The sequence below is a fragment of the Manis javanica genome, chromosome 8, assembly GCF_040802235.1.
Source record: "Manis javanica isolate MJ-LG chromosome 8, MJ_LKY, whole genome shotgun sequence".
Lineage (NCBI taxonomy): Eukaryota > Metazoa > Chordata > Mammalia > Pholidota > Manidae > Manis > Manis javanica.
Genome location: NC_133163.1, coordinates 26,944,084 through 26,963,051, shown reverse-complemented (window position 1 = coordinate 26,963,051; position 18,968 = coordinate 26,944,084). Strand labels below are relative to the sequence as shown.

At 36.6% G+C, this 18,968-nt stretch overlaps 1 protein-coding gene across 3 annotated transcripts; it reads left to right on the top strand.

Moving 5' to 3' along the window:
* Positions 1-32: 32 nt before the first annotated feature.
* On the top strand, positions 33-18,719 carry FCF1 (FCF1 rRNA-processing protein). Of its 3 annotated transcripts, XM_073242128.1 has the most exons (9): positions 33-103; positions 402-469; positions 1,716-1,787; positions 2,361-2,509; positions 13,077-13,149; positions 16,053-16,140; positions 16,587-16,672; positions 17,469-17,563; positions 18,592-18,719. In XM_073242128.1, exons 1-9 carry the CDS (start codon positions 101-103, stop codon positions 18,645-18,647), a joined length of 690 nt encoding a protein of 229 aa, XP_073098229.1. In that variant the 5' UTR covers positions 33-100; the 3' UTR covers positions 18,648-18,719. The 3 variants fall into 3 exon arrangements, with proteins under 3 accessions (XP_073098229.1, XP_017512247.1, XP_036847760.2); XM_017656758.3 differs by lacking the exon at positions 16,587-16,672; XM_036991865.2 differs by lacking the exons at positions 33-103; positions 402-469 and adding an exon at positions 498-748.
* The last annotated feature ends 249 nt before the right edge of the window (positions 18,720-18,968 follow it).

Here is an 18,968-nt window from a genome sequence, read left to right as displayed (position 1 = left end):
CTTCCGCTTCCGGGCTATCCTTTGCCGGAAGCGGTATGTAGATGACGCAAAAAATTGGCGTCTTTGAGGATTCCGGAAGAAACGAGAATACGGCGTGAACATGGTGAGAAAGGGGTTGGAGAAAGGACATTGTTAGACCACATTTTGGGCGGAGATTGAAGGAGTCAGTCTTTAGCCGAATTTCCGCCACATTCCCTTTGCTTATATTCTTTCTGGTCTTGGCTCTTAAACTATTCCAAGCGGTGTCTGTTATCCCCTAGAAGTGGGGAGGGGGAGGGGTTGGGGCAGAGAGGGTAAGAGAAGCTGGGTAATTGAGCGAAGAGGGGAAGGGAATGGACAAAAGAAGGAACTCAGTATGCAATGTATTTCAACTATTTTAACTCTATAATTTCCGTTTTAAGGGGAAGCAAAAGAAAGCAAGGAAGTATGCGACCATGAAGCGAATGCTTAGTCTCAGAGATCAGAGGCTGTGAGTGTCTGGAATCCACTGGGTTCATAGACTGCCCAGAGATAATAGGAGTCAACGAGGGGATAAGTAGTACAAGTTTTTATTTTGTGTTTACTTTTAATTATTGTGTCTTGGATTTTATATAGCATGGGATAGAAGTCCAGTGTATAGTACTCTGCTGCTGAGCGATTACACTGGGGAAAGAGATAGAAATTAAATATTTGTTAAGTATTCACGTTCTGCCATTTTTATGTACTTTATGTGCCATATCACATTTAAGCCTCCTAACAGTTCTCTGAGGTAGGTAGAATTATCTTCATGTTCTTGCCATTTCATTACTACATTCCCCAGGAAAAAGTGTTTATCTTATAATTATTGAAAAACAGTGAGGTCAGAGACCATGTGTGTCCTGTGTCTCCAGCACCTGACACTCCAATATTTTTTAAAGAAGGAATGGGAAAACACCTAGGTGTCTCCATTTTATAAATTTTATAAGAATCCAGAACCCTGGAGAAGAAGAGGGGAGTGATATTCCCTATTATAAGGAGAACCTAAATAGCTTCCCTGCTTCAGTGAAAAATGGTCAAAGTTATTAAATAAGGACTAGTTTTCATGTTTTTAAGAGCCTCAGAACACTGTACACTAGGATTTGTACATTTTATTGTATGTACTTCAATATAAAAAATTTTTTTAATAAAAATCGTCACTGCCCCCAAAAAAGCCACAGAACAAAGGAATCAGAGTTAGGGTATTCTCAGCCCTTAGTATGTATTTATTATGTAATTTTTAGGAAACTTGCCCCGTTAATAAGTTATTTCCACTTAAGGGTTAAATTTTGTATATGTTGTTACATATTAGCCTTATGTAAGAGGCCTATGGGGGAACCCTTTAACCCCAGTGTTGAAGCGTCTGAGTCTTCAGAATGTAAATGTCAGCCTATTTATACACTGCTTTGAGTTGGATTTTGATCCTGGATGAGAGCTTCTAAGAAAGGTATGATAGTATAGCCCACATTTATTTACCAAATAACAATTTTAATGGATTATTAGCTAGAGATTTTTAATTTTCTCATATTTTACTCATTATTTCCATTCTACTTTCCAGTTATTTGTATAACTGCTCAAAAAGTGTATGCTGATATTAATATAAAGCAGTCAGAAAGTAGGATTTCCTCTGTAGACCAAAAAAAACACTTAATTTTTAATGAAATTATGACTACTCTGGTTTTGTTTTCTCCCCTGCGTTTATTTTGCTTTTCTTTTCCTAGTAAAGAGAAGGATCGATTAAAACCTAAAAAGAAAGAAAAGAAAGATCCCAGTGCACTCAAGGAAAGAGAAGTGTGAGTAATAAAAAATTTCAAGTTTTCCTTTAGAACTAGAAGAGACATTCTGAAACCATAGACCTCTTAGAAATTCAGGCTTCCCTGCTCTTATTTTCTATAATTTTTAAGTATGGCACAACTATGCTAAAGTGATATTGATGAACATATACCAGTTCCAATGTTTGAAGGTTTTTGGATTTCATGGAGCAGTGCAATTTCCCCTAAAATATCAGGTATTAAATCTCCGATTATTAATTTTTTTTCTTTGTCAAGAATCTTTCAAAAGATTCTTGTTTAACACACCAGCATTTCATAAGAGAGAGAATGTATCACCAAAAATAGTAACGTATTTTTAGAATAAAGATTCTCTTAAGTAAATACATTTAACTTCATGAAACCTTATCACATTTTCTTGATTTTTTTCTTTTTGCTCTAGATTGGTGATGAATATATTATCACAGAATTTACTAGGATTTATTCCCAACTAACAAAGAAAAAGGAGCTTAATCTATAGCAAACTGTTCCAAACTGTTTTTTGTGTTGATATTAAGTATCACTGTAGACATTGTGTTTTGTGTCCTTTTCCTTCAGCCCCCAACACCCCTCCTGCCTATTCTTCCAGTATAACACACAGCTGGGCCCACCTTACCACATCCTGGTTGATACCAACTTTATCAACTTTTCCATTAAAGCCAAACTGGACTTAGTGCAGTCAATGATGGACTGTCTGTATGCCAAGTGTGAGTACCGTACTTTTAATAATAGTCATACTTATCCAAATACATGAAAAGAGAGGAATAGAGTTATAGTTAACTTAATTGCTGGCCATTTAATTTGCTCACCATAGCAGTGAACATTTGCACTGAATTAAAATATATGCAAATTTGGGAATAATTAAACTTCCACAATTCAGAAAACACAGCATGCTTTGACTGTCTTTATGGACATGAATTTTGAACATAGAAGGGGAGTTTTCTGTTTCAGAATTCTGGATTTTAAATTCTGTGTAATTGAAAATTTATATTTTTCAGCATATATATCTTTTAAGTTAAAGCAGAAACATTCTTCATTCCACTCCAGTGTGGAAAAGCTAAATAAGACATTTGGCATTTATGATCATGGAACCCTAAGTGGTTATGGTTGGTGATTCCTAAGTTTATTCAGTTTATTACTTGTAACACAAAGAACCTGAGGTAGTTTACTTCCACTAGGTTTGCAGTTTACCATTAATAGATTTCCCTTGTGTATTTGGTGTCCCCTCCAGATGATCTTCCCTCACTACCATGAGTAGGAAAAAAAATTCCTAATTGTGAGATCTGTTGCATTTTGTGATGGGTTTATTCATGTATTTTCCAGTCATCTAGTTAGATATAAATGAAAATTAGACCTGTACTTTGGCATAGAGAATAAATAGGAATCAAAATTAAAAATGTGTTCCTCTTTCTTGAATCTTTAAAGAATGCTATATAATGAGCAACTTTTAGAGTGATGATGATGCAAATATGTTGATTTATTAAACCTCGATAGGATGATGGGGTAAGCACTTTGTGAAGGGTAAGTGAGAAAAATAGCTAATGGAATAAAGGAGTGGTAAGGACCAGGATTGACAGGATGGGAAAGGCTCAAGGGACAGTTATTTTTTTTATATAGGCCTTTCTGTGTTTCTTTTTAAAGCTATGAACATGTAATATTTGAATTTTTTCTTGAATCTTACAGAAATCATAAAGAGTAGGCTGAAGGTGGGGTACTACCGTGTCTGTAAGAGTGGACTAGGGTGGCCCTATATGAAGGAAGACAATAAACTTGGTATTCTTTTGTATTATTCCTATGGTGTTTTCTTGTAGTTGTCTTAACTGCTCCTGCAGAAATGCTGTGACCTATTTATAAATGAAATGGATGAAGGGTGCAAGCATGGCCCCTTGGAGATGAATTGTTTCCTTGATTCTAGCTCCATCAATACTATCTAACTGTTGATAACTTAGAATAGCTTCAGTCCTATAGTTAGGCTTTCTCCAGGTATGGGTACCTAGAGTATAGCTATAAAGCATACCTCTAAAAGCTCTCACTGTGCCTTTTCTAAAAACAATCTTGTTAAGGAAAATACCACTTTCTGCAGTCTTCTGTGTAACATACTGCCTCAAAACAAAGGTTGAAGAAACATTTGAATACAGTACAAATTCAGTTACCTAGGGAATTCCTTAACTGTGTTAAACTCTACCTATTTAATTTTTCTTCCCTTGCTGTTATACCTAAAGGAAGGCCTTTATCTTCCTCTTGCCTTGACCATGCCCTTTGACCTTTTCATAGCTCCTGTTTCATTTCCACATGATATTCCAGCAAGGAAGGGGAATTACCTTCCCACCAGCTTTCTTTTCTGCCCATGAGTACGCTTCCTTGTTACTTTGCTTCTCTTTAGAGTGATCTTCCTGGACTCACTTCCTTGCTCCAAATGCAAACTCTTGCTTGCTTCACTGTCACAAGGCTGTGAAAGTGATCCTCTGAAGGGGCATATTGCCCCCTGATTCCATGACTGTCTGATCGTACTGACTTCATACTTCATTTTACAAGTGCTTTTTCTTCTGGGCATTGTATTTTAGTTTAAAAGTTTTGTCTGCTTTCTGAAGTATTAATGTACTTGAAAATTAAATCTAGCATAAAAAATGAAAATTCCCTGTGATACCTTTCTTCAAAGAGGGGCAGATTTTAAAATAATTTGTAGTCTCTGTGGAATGGAAGTTATTTTCATTTTATTAATGACAGTCGATCATCATAAATTATATATGTTTATATTGTGCTTTTTTAGAACAGCTTTGAGATAAAATTCAGTATGTACTGTAAAATTCACTCATGTAAAATGTATGATTCAATGGCTTTTAGTGTATCCTAGTCAACTTTAGAACATTTTCATTACCCAAGAAGAAACTCTGAGCCCTTTAGCCAACATCACTCAACCCTTCCCATTTTCATCACCCCTAGGTGACCACCAGTTGCTTTCTGTCTCTATGGATTTGCCTATTCTGGACATTTCATTAAAACAGCATCATGATATTTAACATAATATTTTCAAGGGTTATTCATGTTAAAGCATGTTAACAGTACATCATTTCTTTTTATTACCAGATAATACTCCATAATATGGATAGATCATATTATTAATCCATTTCTCCTTGCTTTTTACATTGAAGAGTTACAGCCTGAATGTTTTTCTGTTAGTATACATAGATATACCTCATTTTTTAAAGGTACACATAGTATTTCTAACATATAATTTTTAAAAAATATTACCCAAGTAAACATTTGGATTATTTCCAGTTTCTACCCTACTATAAACAAGGCTGTTGTGAATATCTTTGCGAATGTCTGCGTATTAGGGGGGAGTTTTTCTTTAGAATGCATTTTATAGAAACTGTATTACAATATCAAGGATTATGTTGTTTTGTTTTGTTTTGTTTTTTTTACGAGATACTGCAAAATTGCCCTAAAATAGTTACACGAATTTATATACTTACTAAACTAGTGTGAAAATACCTGTTCCTCGGTACTGGGTATTTTCATTTGTTTCATCTCTACTACTCTAATAAGTAGAAAATGAAGTTTTATTTCAGTTTATGTATTTTCAATTAGGAGTGAGATTGAGCATCTTTATGATCATTGACCATTTGCATGTCTTCTGTGAACTGATTTGCAGCATGGTAGTTAAGAACCCAGTCTGGTGGTGGGGACTAGTAATAATGGGGGGAAGCTAGTAATCACAGTGTTTCTCATACAATTGTGTATTAGTGATACCAAAATAATAAATATATATATATATATATATATATATATATATATATATAAATTTAAAAAAAAGCAAACTTAAGAAAGAAAAGAACCCAGTCTGTAGCCTGATGGTCTCTGTCCAAATCTTGGCTTCGCCATTTGCTATCTAATTGTTTCTTTGTGCCTCAGGTTCCTCATCTATAAAATGGGGGTGATAACAGTAATAACAATACTACCTGATAGAAATTGTTATGTAAATTAAATGAGATAATCCTTGTAAAATTCTTATCACACTGTCTGACAAATAGCATATAATTCTAAATTATTATTGTAAGTCCTTTATGTATTAAGGACATTAGCCCTTTGACAAATGTGCAGAAATATTTTTCCCAGGTTATCATTTTACTTTAATATGACCTTTTGTTTGATAGTCAAACAAGTTTTATATTTTTATGTGGTCAAATAATACATTTTCTGGTTCATTTCATGGTTTCTTTTGGTTTGCATATAAATTTTTTTCCATCTAGATTTTATTTTATTTGATTTTTTCTGTGTTGTTCTATCTATTCTTTTGTGATATTTTCACATGTACTTAGGTATTCATTTTTCTAACTCCAGAAATGGATTGCTTGTACTTTTTTTTATTATTAAGATATCATTGATATACAATCTTATGAAGGTTTCATATAAGCAACATTGTGGTCACTATATTTACCCCTATTATCAAGTCTCCCCCTCATACCCTTATTACTTTACTGTCCATCAGCGTAATAAGATGCTATAGAGTCACTACTTGTCTTCTCTGTGCTATACTGCCTTCCCCGTGCCACCCCTACATTATTTGTGCTAAGGGGTATAATACCCCTTAATCCCCTTCTCCTTCCCTTCCCTCCCGTCCTCCCCACCCCATTCCCTTTGGTGACTGCTAGTCCCTTCTTGGGGTCTGTGAATCTGCTGCTGTCTTGTTCCTTCAGTTTTTTCTTTGTTGTTATACTCCACAAATGAGTGAAATCATTTTGGTACTTGTCTTTCTCTGCCTGGCCTATTTCACTGAGCATAATACCCTCTAGCTTCATCTATGTTGTTGCAAATGGTAGGATTTGTTTTCTTCTTATGGCTGAATAATATTCCATTGTGTATATGTACCACATCTTCTTTACACATTCATCTACTGATGGATATTTATGTTGCTTCCATGTCTTGGCTATTGTAAATACTACTATGATAAACATAGGGGTGCCTATGTCATTTTGAATCTGTGATCTTCTTTTCTTTGGATGAATTCCTAGGAGTGGAATTCCTGGGTCAAATGGTATTTCTATTTTGAGATCTTTGAGGAACCTCCATACTGCTTTCCACAATGGTTGAACTGATTTACATTCCCACCAGCATTGTAGGAGGGTTCCCCTTTCTCCGCATCCTCGCCAGCATTTGTTGTTCCTTGTCTTTTGGATATTGGCCATCCTAACTGGTGTGAGGTGATATCTCATTGTGGTCTTAATTTGCATTTCCCTGATAATTAGCAATGTGGAGCATCTTTTCATGTGTCTGTTGGCCATCTGAATTTCTTCTTTGGAGAGTTGTCCCTTCATATCCTGTGTCCATTTTTTAAATCAGGTTATTTGCTTTTTGGGTGTTGAGGTATGTGACTTCTTTATATATTTTGGATGTTAAGCCCTTATCAGATATACCGTTTACAAATATATTCTCCCATACTGTAGGATGCCTTTTTGTTCTACTGATGGTGTTCTTTGCTGTACAGAAGGTTTTTAGCTTGATGTAGTCCCATTTGTTCATTTTTGCTTTTGTTAGCCTTGCTCAAAGAGATGTTTTAAGAAAAAAGTTGCTCATCTTTATATTCAAGAGATTTTTGTGTATGTTTTCTTCTAAGAGTTTTATGGTTTCATGACTTATATTCAGGTTTTTGATCCATTTGGATTTTACTTTTTGTGTATGAAGTTAGACAGTAATCCAGTTTTGTGCCAACACCAGTTGTTGAAGAGGCTCTTGTTTCCCTGTTGTATATCTATTGCTCCTTTATCATATATTAATTGGCCATATATATGTGTGAGTTTTTGTCTGGACTCTATTCTATTCCACTGGTTTGTGGGTCTGTACTGACACACTTGTGACAGTACCAAATTCTTTTGATTACTTTGGCTTTGTAGTAGAGCTTGAAGTTGGGGAGTGTAATCCCCCCAGCTTTATTCTTCTTCTCAGGATTGCTTTGGCTATTCAGGTTCTTTTGTGGTTCCATATGAATTTCAGAACTATTTGTTCTAGGTTGTTGAAGAGTGCTGTTAGTATTTTGATGAGGGATTGCATTGAATCTGTAGATTCCTTTAGGCAAGATGGCCGTTTTGACTATTAATTCTTCCTACCCAAGAGCAATGGATGTATTTCCATTTATTAGCGACCTCTTTAATTTCTCTCAAGAGTGTCTTGTAGTTTTCAGGGTATAGGTCTTTCACCTCCTTGGTTAGGTTTATTCCTAGGTATTTTATTCTTTTTGATGCAATTGTGAATGGAATTGTTTTGCTGATTTCTCTTTCTGCTAGTTCATCATTAGTGTATAGGAATGCAACAGCTTTCTGTGTATTAATTTTGTATCCTGCCACTTTGCTGAATTCAGATATTAGAACTAGTAGTTCGGAGGCAGTTCTTTTTTTTTTTTTTTTTTGGTATCATTAATATACAATTCCATGAGCAATGTTGTGGTTACTAGATTGTCCCCATTATCAAGTCCCCACCACATAAGCGTTACAGTCACTGTCCATCAACTTAATAAGATGCTATTCGAGTGGATTCTTTAGGGTTTTTGTGTACAATATCGTCATCTGCAAACAGGGACGGTTTGACTTCTTCCTTACCAATCTGGATGCCTTTTATTTCTTTCTGTTGTCTGTTTGCCATGGCTAGGACCACCAGTACTGTGTTGAATATAAAAGCAGGGAGAGTGGGCTTTCTTGTCTTGTTCCCAATTTTTGAGGAAAAGCTTTCAGCTTTTCACTGTTAAGTTTATGATGTTGGCTGTCATTTTGTCATATATGGCCTTTATTATGTTGAGGTACTTTCCCTCTATACCCATTCTGTTGAGAGTTTTTATCATGAATGGGCGTTGAATTTTGTCGAATGCTTTTTCAGCATCTGTGGAGATGATCATGTGGTTTTCATCCTTCTTTTTGTTGATGTGGTAGATGATGATAGATTTTTGAATGTTGTACCATCCTTGCAACCCTGGGCTGAATCCCACTTGATCATGATGTATGATCCTCTTGATGTATTTTTGAATTCGGTTTGCTGATATTTTGCTGAGTATTTTTGCATCTATATTCATCAGAGATACTGGTCTGTAGTTTTCTTTTTTTGTGGTTTCTTTGCATGGTTTTGGTATTAAAGTGATGCTGGCTTCATAGAATGAGTTTGGATGTATTCCCTCCTCTTCTGTTTTTTGGAAAACTTTAAGGAGAATGGGTATTATGTCGTCTCTAAATGTCTGATAAAATTCAGTGGTGAATCCGTCTTGCCTGGGGGTTTTGCTCTTGGGTAGTTTTTTGATTACCAATTCAATTTCATTGCTGGTAATTGGTCTGTTTAGATTGTCTCTTTCTTCCTGGGTTAGTCTTGGAAGGTTGTGTTTTTCTAGAAAGTTGTCCATTTCTTCTAGATTATCCAGTTTGTCACCATGCAATTTTTCATGGTACTCTAATAATTTTTTTTATTTCTGTGGTGATATTTCATTCTCATTTCTGATTCTCTTTATGTGTATAGATTCTCTTTTTTTCTTAATAAGTCTGGCTAGGCGTTTATCTATTTTGTTTATTTTCTCAACGTACCAGCTCTTGGTTTTATTAACTTTTTCTAGTTTTTTTCTTCGCAATTTTAGTCTCTGATCTTTATTATGTCCCTCCTTCTGCTGACTTCAGGCCTCATTTGTTCTTCTTTTTCTAGTTTCAGTAATTGTGAATTTAGACTATTCATTTGGGATTGTTCTTCCTTCTTTAAATAGGCCTGGGCTGCTATATACTTTCCTCTTAGAACTGCCTTCACTGCGTCCCACGGAAGATGGGGCATTGTGCTGTTGTTTTCATTTATCTCCATATATTGCTTGATCTCTGTTTTAATTTGGTCATTGATCCATTGATTATTTAGGAGCATGTTGTTAAGCCTCCATGTGTTTGTGAGTCTTTTTGTTTTCTTTGTACAATTTATTTCTAGTTTTATAACTTTGTGATCTGAGAAGTTTGTTGGTACAATTTCAATCTTTTTTTAATTTGCTGAGATTCTTTTTGTGGCCTAGTATGTCGTCTGTTCTGGAAAATGTTCCATGTGTACTTGAGTAAAATGTCTATCCTGCTCCTTTTGTGTGCAATGTTCTGTAGATGTCTGTAAGATCCATCTGTTCTTATGTGTTGTTCAGTGCCTCTGTGTTCTTACTTATTTTCTGTCCGGTTGATTTGTCCTTTGGCGTGAGTGGTGTGTTGAAGACTCTTAATGCATTGCATTCTATTTCCTCCTTTAATTCTGTTAGTATTTGTTTTATATATGTAGGTGCTCCTGTGTTGGGTGCATAGATATTTATAATGTTTATGCCTTCTTGTTGGACTGACCCCTTTATCATTATGTAATGTTCTTCTTTGTCTCTTGTTACTTTCTTTGTTTTGAAGTCTATTTTGTCTGATACAAGTACTGCTACTCCTGCTTTACTTTCTGTATTATTTGCATGAAATATCTTTTTCCATCCCTTCACTTTTAGTCTGTGCATGTCTTTGGGTTTGAAGTGAGTCTCTTGTAGGCAGCATATAGCTGGTCTTGCTTTTTTATCCATTCTGTAACTCTTTATCTTTTGATTGGTGCATTCAGTCCACCACGTTTAGGGTGATTATCGATAGATATGTACTTATTGCCATTGCAGACTTTGGAATCGTGGTTACCAAAGCTTCAAGGGCAGCTTTTTTAGTATCTAACATTCTAACTTAACTCACTTATTACACTATTATAAACATAGTCTGATGATTCTTTTTTCTCCCTTCTTTTTCTTCCTCCTCCACTCTTTATATATTAGGTGTCATATCATGCACTCTTTGTGTATTCCTTGACTGATTTTGTGGGTAGCTGATTTAATTTTGCATTTGCTTAGTAATTAATTAGTCTACTTCCTTTGCTGTGGTTTTATTTTCTCTGGTGACAGCTATTTAACCTTAGGCATACTTCCATCTAGAGCAGTCCCTTTAAAATATACTGTAGAGATGGTTTTAGGGAGGCAAATTCCCTGAACTTTTGCTTATCTGGGAATCATTTAGTCCTTTCAAATTTAAATGATAATCTTGCTGGATAGAGTACTCTTGGTTTGAGACCTTTTTGTTTCACTGCATTGAATATATCATGCCACTCCCTTCTGGCCTGTAAGGTTGCTGCTGAGAAAGCTGATGATAGCCTGATGGGTTTTCCTTTGTAGGTAATCTTTTTTCCTCTCTCTGGCTTCTTTTAATACTCTGTCCTTGTCCTTGATCTTTGCCATTATAGTCTTTATATGTCCGTTGTCTTCCTTGGATCTCTTGTGTTGGGAGATCTATGCGCTTCCATGCCATGAGAGACTATTTCCTTCCCCAGATTGGGGAAGTTTTCAGCAATTATTTCTTCAAAGACACTTTCTATCCCTTTTTCTCTCTCTTCTTCTTCTGCTACCCCTGTAGTGTGAAATTTGTTCTGTTTGGTTGATCAGAGAGTTGTCTTCTTATTCTTTTGTTCCTAGAGATTAGTTTTTCTCTTTGTGCCTCAGCTTCTTTATATTCTTGTTCTCTAATTTCTATTCCATTTACCATTTCTCTCTCTTCTAGTCTCCTCTTAAATTCCTCCATTGTATGTTTCATTTCAGATACTGTATTTTTCAGTGTCTGTCTCTCTCTCAATTTGTCCCTTAGATCTTGAATATTTTTCTGTAGCTCCATTAGCATGTTTATGATTTTTATTTTGAAATCTTTTTCAGGAAGATAGGTGATTTCAGTTTCATTAAGCCCTCTTTCTGGTGTTTGAGGGATTTTGGATCAAACAAGGTTCTTCTTACTTCTCATAATCCTACTGGATAATGTGGAGCACTAGCTTTGTATAGGCGGCACCCTCTAGTACCCAGAAGCTCTGCTCTTCAGAGCTGCCTAGCATCTGGAGCAATTGCGGGGGTTGCAGACAAGTGGTGCTGGTGCCTGCCAGGAGGCAAGAGCTTCTTCCTGCTTGCCAGCCACAGTGCCTACCTCCACTGTTAGGGCCAGTGAGCCATGCACACAGGAAGCAGCTTCTGTGATATGACCCTGTAGCTGTTGTAGGCAGGTCTGCCTTCCAGCTGTCCTGGAGCTGTGATGAGGGTCACAGTCAAACCATGCCACTGCCTACAGAGAGTAAAGAGTTCCTTCCTTCTTCCTGGTCCAGTGCCTGCCTCCACTGTCAGGGCCAGTGTGCCGAGTGCACAGGGAGCAGCCTCTTGTTAAGCCCCTAAAGCTGTGGTAGGTGGGACTGCCCTCTGGCTGGCCTGGCAGAATGGAAGGAGCAACATGTTTGCATGCAGGTGTGGGCCAGGAGGAAGGAGTGACAGGCTGAGTATCATGGTGGGGCACCTCAGGGCTGCATTGCCAGCCAGGGGGATGGAGCGCCTGAAGCTCCTGAAAGTTCCCAACCTGCTTGGGCTGAGTGTGCTGGAATGATTTTGTCCACCTGTCCCTTCTGAGCAGCAACCTCTGTGTAATCCTTGCCCCTTTAACAGCCCTCTCACTGTTGGGAAGTCTTTCAAAGTGCTCACCTTTCTTTGTCCCAGAGTCCCTCGTTGTGGCAACCTGTTCTCCATAAGTGCCTGGAATCTCACTCTCCAAGTATTCTGCCTGACTTTGCTTTCCAATCCCTCTAATCTCCAGAGCACCATACAATGTGGGTTTGTGCTCCTGGAATAGATCTCCAGGGCTGGGTATTTAGTTGTCCCAGGCTTCTATTCCCTCTCCGCTCTGTTTCTCTTCCTCCCACAGATGAGCTGTGGTGGGGGAAGGGCTCAGTTCCCAATGGATCATAGCTTTGGTACTTTACCCTTTTCCTTGAAGTCTGGTTTTTTTATTTCCTCCCAGATGTAGGCCAGCTATTGCAATCTTCTTTCTGGTCACTGTTTTAGGATTAGTTGTAATTGCTGTATTTTTATATTATATGTGGTTTTTGGAAGAGGTTTCTGCCTCACTTCTTACGCCACCATCTTTCAACACACTCTCTAGATTTTATTTTAGTATATAAGGAATGGCAGAGATCTAGCTTATATTTTTTTTCCCAGATATATTTATGACAGATAACTTTACAGAATCTGTGGTATAGGGTTGGACCCTTCTAGGTTTGTTTATCAATAGGAATTTTATTTTCCTCTACTTCTTACTATTCATTTCAGTGTGCTTATTCTCCTGTCATTCCAGAGTCTTATGGGTCTTTTAAAGACTCTACACAGGATAGAATTCAGAGAGAGTAAAGTCAGTTTCTTCACAGATTTTGTTACTAATGTGTATTTTTTTCTCCTGGCAGGTATCCCTTGTATAACTGACTGTGTAATGGCTGAAATTGAGAAATTGGGGCAAAAGTATCGAGTGGCTCTAAGGTAGGAAGGAGCTGGTTTGTTCTAGATTAGTATACTAAAGATTCTTTTGACCTTCCTTCATCTGTTGCTATCCAAAGATTTCTTGGATGATTAACTTAAATGAATCATGTAAAACTAGTTAACTGTATGATTAAGAAAGCAAAGTTTTGAAGGTTAGAGATTTTTAAGCTGGATCTTTTTTAACTAAGTTACTTAATCATTAGTCCTGTGGGCCTCCTTTCGACTTCCCCTAGATTTTCAATTAGAAAGTGTCTTTCTATTAGTTTGTTATCTAGATATCTCCTCCAGAATCTCATACTTAAAAGAGTCACATTCTAAGTTTCTAGTTTACTCTAAAAAGTACCCTTGAGTTTAGAGATATGGTCCCACAACTGTGGTCTGTGGACATCTAGGAATCTGAGAGACTTTTGCAGGGAGTTTGCAAAATTACTTTCATAATAATACCAAGACATTGCTTTTGTCACTGTGTTGACATTTGTATCGATGGCAGAAATGCTGGTACTTTTGTACAAATCAAGGCAGTGTGCCCAAATAATTCTAGGAGTTGTTCTTTTCTTCATTGCCACCCAGTGGCAGTTAAAAAAATAAGCCAGTCACTTAAGAATATCCTTGATGAAGAGTAAAATTTATTAACTTTGTTAAATCTCAACCCTGGAGTATACACATCAGCATTCCTTGTGATGAAATGTGAGGTACAAATAAAGCACTTTGCTGCATTGCAAAGATTGAACATTACCTCAAAAGCATTTGTGTGCTTGTTTGAGTTGTGAGCTGAATCAGCTGCTTTTTCATGGAATATTATTTTTATGTGAAGAACAACTGACAAGCACTGATCTTTCAGACTTTGGTATTTGGCGGGTATTTTTTCAAAAATAATTAGTGCAGTGAACGTGTCACATCAAGGAAAATGACTTGCTGTATTAATTACCAATGATAAAATTTGAGCTTTTAAGTGAAGAGTTTTAGGAAATTATGAGCTTACCCCATTCCCAATACTAAAGACCTTTCTGTTAAGAAACCAGTGACGATATTAATGAGTATTTTTTAATATTATATAATGAAATGTGTCAATATTTGGAAGATGTATGTAATTCAGTGAATCAGCATTTTCCAAATGATCAATGCATGATACTGCAAAATTATGCATGGGGAAAAAGGCCCATTCAGAGTGCAAGATATACCTGTGTGTGTGTGTGTGATAAAGAGACTTTTACAGAGGTATAATTTATATCCTATAAAACTCACCAAGTTTAATTGTATAATTTGATGGGTTTAGCAAAGGTCCACAGTTATGGAATGAAATAAGACATTTTCATTACTCCAGAAATGTGATTCCATTTATATGAATATCTAGAAAAGGCAAACTATAGTAATAGAATACATATCAATGATTTCCTGGAGCTGAGGATGGGAAGAAGGGATTAACTACATTACATGATTGCATGTAGCAAAGTTTGAGTATTGTGTCAAAGGAACTTTTTTCACTTGTAATAATGTGTGTGTGTGTGTGTGTGTGTATATATGTGCTTACTATGTGCTAGGTAAAATGTATGTTTCATACTGTGGGTTCTACTAAAAAAGAAAGGACTTGGCATAGAGAGGCTCACATACATGTACTGGAGACAAGTATTGGAATTTTCTTATGTATATAGTAGCAAAAATTGCAGACAGCCAAAAGATCCACTAAGAAGATAATGAATAAACTGTGGGGTATTCATGAATGAAATACTGTATGGGCATGAAAAATGAGTGAAGTAGAGTTATGTTTCAATATTGATAAATCTCAAAAACAGTGTGAAACAAAAAACAAGAGCATATTTATCTAAAGTTTAATGGCATGCAAATTAATACTGCATTGTTTACAGGTAATATGTAATTTTACATATGTACTGAAAATGTGTACAGGACTGACAAATACCAAATTTAGAAAAATAGTTACTTTGAGGGAGGTAAAATGGACTGAAGGGGAGCTTCATTTTTATTTATAATGTGTCATCTCTTTAACTAGATGGGAGGTACAAAGTATTCATCATTCCTTTTACTTTTTTGCATACTTAAAATACTTCAAATAAAAAGGGGGGGAAGAGGCAATTGTTTAAAAATAATAATAAAAATAAAGAACAGAAGGGAAGAAAATAGAGGCACCAAGTGGAAGCACCAGGTTTAGCTGTGAAGAGAAGCAGAGAAATGGGATGATAACTGAAGGAGGAAGTATAAGTAAAAAGAAGGAATTTTTTTTTAAGGTGGGGAAGATCCTATAACATGTTGGTATATTTCTAGGAAAGAGCCAGTAGGAAAGAGGAGATTGATGATGTCAGAAGTGAAAGGGATAACCAAAAGAGCGCAGGCCTAGACTGGTACCTACCTAGCTTCTCAGCAACCAGTCCATCTGCTTCTGGTGTATCCTCCTCACCACGGTCTGCTCTCTTTCTAAAACAATAAAACTTTACTCATGTCGCTCTGTCACTGAGCAATCTTAAATGGCTCCCTATCACCTGTGTCACAGAGCCCAAACTTCACAGCCTGACATTGGAGACTTCCAAGTCCTATTCCACCATCCTTTCTAGCCCTGTTTCTCTGTTCTCTGCACAAACACTCTTCCCTGAGTACCACAAAATTTTACAGAATTTAGAGAGCGTGAACATGTAGAGAACCCTGTTTGGGATGTGCCTGCCTTCACTTTGCTTGGAGCATTTTTATTTCCATTTTATTTCATCAATCATTTAGAAATAATTTGTCCCTTCTCTATCCGTTGTCTTTCTGATTAGAAGATAACCTTCAGGAGGAGGAGAGTGCCTTAAAATCTCCACATAGATCATGTTACTCTTACTTTACTGATTGAGGCTCAAAAAATTATCCAGTTGCCTAAATATTTTCATTAATACACTTTTGCAACCCTGCAGGATCGCCAAAGACCCAAGATTTGAACGTTTACCTTGCACACACAAAGGAACCTATGCAGATGACTGCTTAGTACAGAGAGTGACTCAGGTATCATCAGTTTCTGAATATTTACTTTATGCTTTAAAAAAGGAGGTGAACTATTTATCATCTGAATGTTCATGGTCAGTAAAGTGTCTGAATATAAATGGTAAAAAATTTATATATTTTTGTATGGAAATACATGTAATATTTTTGTATGGAAATTTTTCATAGGAAGCATAGGTATCATCATTTACTTGAGCATGTGGATTTGAAATGTATACTCTAACATAATGGAAAGATAACAGGCATGGGAAGGAGAAGGAGACATGGGTTTAAAAGTCTCAGCACCTGCCTTTATTGGAGATGTGCTTGGCACACTTACTGATATTTTATTCCACAGATCTTCTCTATAAAATGGTTAAAAGTGAGTGAATATAAATGTAATAATAGATCAGATTCCACCTTTCCTGTGAACCTAAATATGGTTCCATTTGCATTTACTCTCCATGCAGGAATTTGGTTCCTCTTCACCATGCCTACCTGTAGCCCAGAAGTATTTCTCAGTTACAGTCAAGTCTTTCAGGGGGCTGTCTCACAGGTATCCTGCAATAAGTAGGTTTTTGATTCTTCCTTTCTGGCTTCCTTATCAAGCACCACACGAACTTCTGCTACTGATTGCTCTGACAAGAGCCTCTTTACCAAGGATACTCATCTTCTGGTGACCACACTGCTATCCTTCAGGCACTCCATTGCTTTGGTGGGGCTGGCATTTTCCTTAGTGTCCTGCAGGACAGCTGACACCAGGCTGCAATTCTCTAAAACTCAAAAGGAGATTTGGTATGATGGAAGTAAAGTATGGCACAAAAGGTTTCCAACTGGTAGCCAAATGTTACTGCTTTCAGAGCTGCTAGGCTCAACCTGTCCTGGAAATCTTTACTGGGTTTGTGGCAGGAGGTAGCATATCTTCATCAGTAGGAGGCCTCAGAGTAGGCCCAATCTCTGAGACCCCAGGAAAAGCAAAAGCGGTATCCTCCAAACTAAGGCAGTTCAGAGTACCTCAGGGTGTTTTCCCAGAACCAAGGAATTGTCTGCCTCAAATGTGAAAGTCCTTTCCACTTAGGAGACAGAAAAACAATTTGCAGCTTTTAGTTTTTCTCTCTTCTCCCTCTCAAGATTCTTCAAGCTTCATTCAGGCCAGGTAGTTTGTTATATATTTTATAAATATTAGCTCCTAGATCACAGTAGCTACTGAACAAATTGTTACAGCCCTTCCTTTGTTATTTACTGTGAAAATTAATAATTCTTCACACTAGCCAGTGGTTGTCCCATTATCCAGTATCACTAAATAGACTCAGTGAGCTCTATGTGAATGCTCAATTAATGTCTCTTAACAGCACAAGTGTTACATTGTGGCCACGGTTGACCGAGACCTTAAGCGAAGAATCCGGAAGATCCCTGGAGTTCCCATCATGTACATATCTAACCATAGGTGAGAACTTTCTCTTGGGGAATAATCATAAGTACAGTTGACCTTTGAACAATGTGTGGGTTTGAACTGCATGGGTCAACACATACGCCAATTTTTTTCAAATAAATATACTGGAAGGTTTTTTTTTTTGGAGGTTTGCAACAATTTGAAAACATTTTCTTTTCTCTAGCCTATTTATTGTAAGAATACAGTATATAATACATATATAAAATATGTGTTAATCAACTGTTTATGTTATTGGTAAGGCTTCTAGTACTCAGCAATAGGCTATTAGTTGTGTTTTTGGGGAGTTCAAAGTTACATGCAAATTTTTGACTATGTGGGGAGGTTAGATCCCCTTCCCCCACATTGTTCAAGGGCCAACTGTATATAATTGATGACAATTAAAAATGAAGTTAGGTTATAGAAGATTTGACAAAAATTGTTGTATCAAATGTTTACATAGTCAGATTTGAAGAAATGATACAAAGTAACAAAAAGGCAAAAGATAAAGCTAGGATTTAGGAATGAAGCAGACATTCATATTGTTACAATTATATAAGAAATAGATGTGCTTTAAATTCAAAGCACTAATTTAAATCAGGTTAATCTTTTTGACCAGAAATATCTTTTTTTTGAAAACCTTGTTGCATGTGATTAACACTCATCCAGGCAACTACGTGCTTATAAAAATCCAAAGCTGCTCTTTATCTTTCTTGGATGTTCTCATGTCAGTGCTGACTGTTACATCCAGCTTTTCAGTCTGCAGAGAACACAATAATCGTGGAAAGAAGATGGGTGGCTGAGATAGGCTTACCTGCACTCAGTGCCTGGCACCCCCTCTTGTTACCTTTCTGATTTCAAAGAATAAAGATATTAAAGTTAGCATTTTGCTCTAAGTCAGTCATCATAATATCCCTGTAAAGTGTTGCCAATCAAAAAAGGATTCACAGTTGGGGTGAGAATGTTGCAATTAGTAAAGGATGGGTTTTTGGGTGGCTTTGGGACCCACCTTTTTTTTACCAATGTTAATTTTTTTGTGCTATCAGGTACAACATTGAGCGAATGCCAGATGATTATGGAGCCCCTCGGTTCTAATTCTTAAAAAACAAAGTTCCTCTGCCTTCCTTCAACCAACTTTCTCTGCTACCAGTTCATTAAATGTGATGTACCATGAGTTATTCCACTCACCCATTTGTTCTGTTACAAGCTGAGTATGCTTAAATATACTCACTTTTTGATATTGTGAAAATGACATTTTTATCATTTTAAAGTTTGTTGCATCTTTTTATAAATCAAATGATTGCTCATATAATTTGATGGTTACTGCTTATGAAGGTTACACTGGGTACTTAACAAGATATAGTTCTGCCCTTAAGGTACTCATATTATGGTGGGAAAGAGAATTGTATAGATGAGTATTATA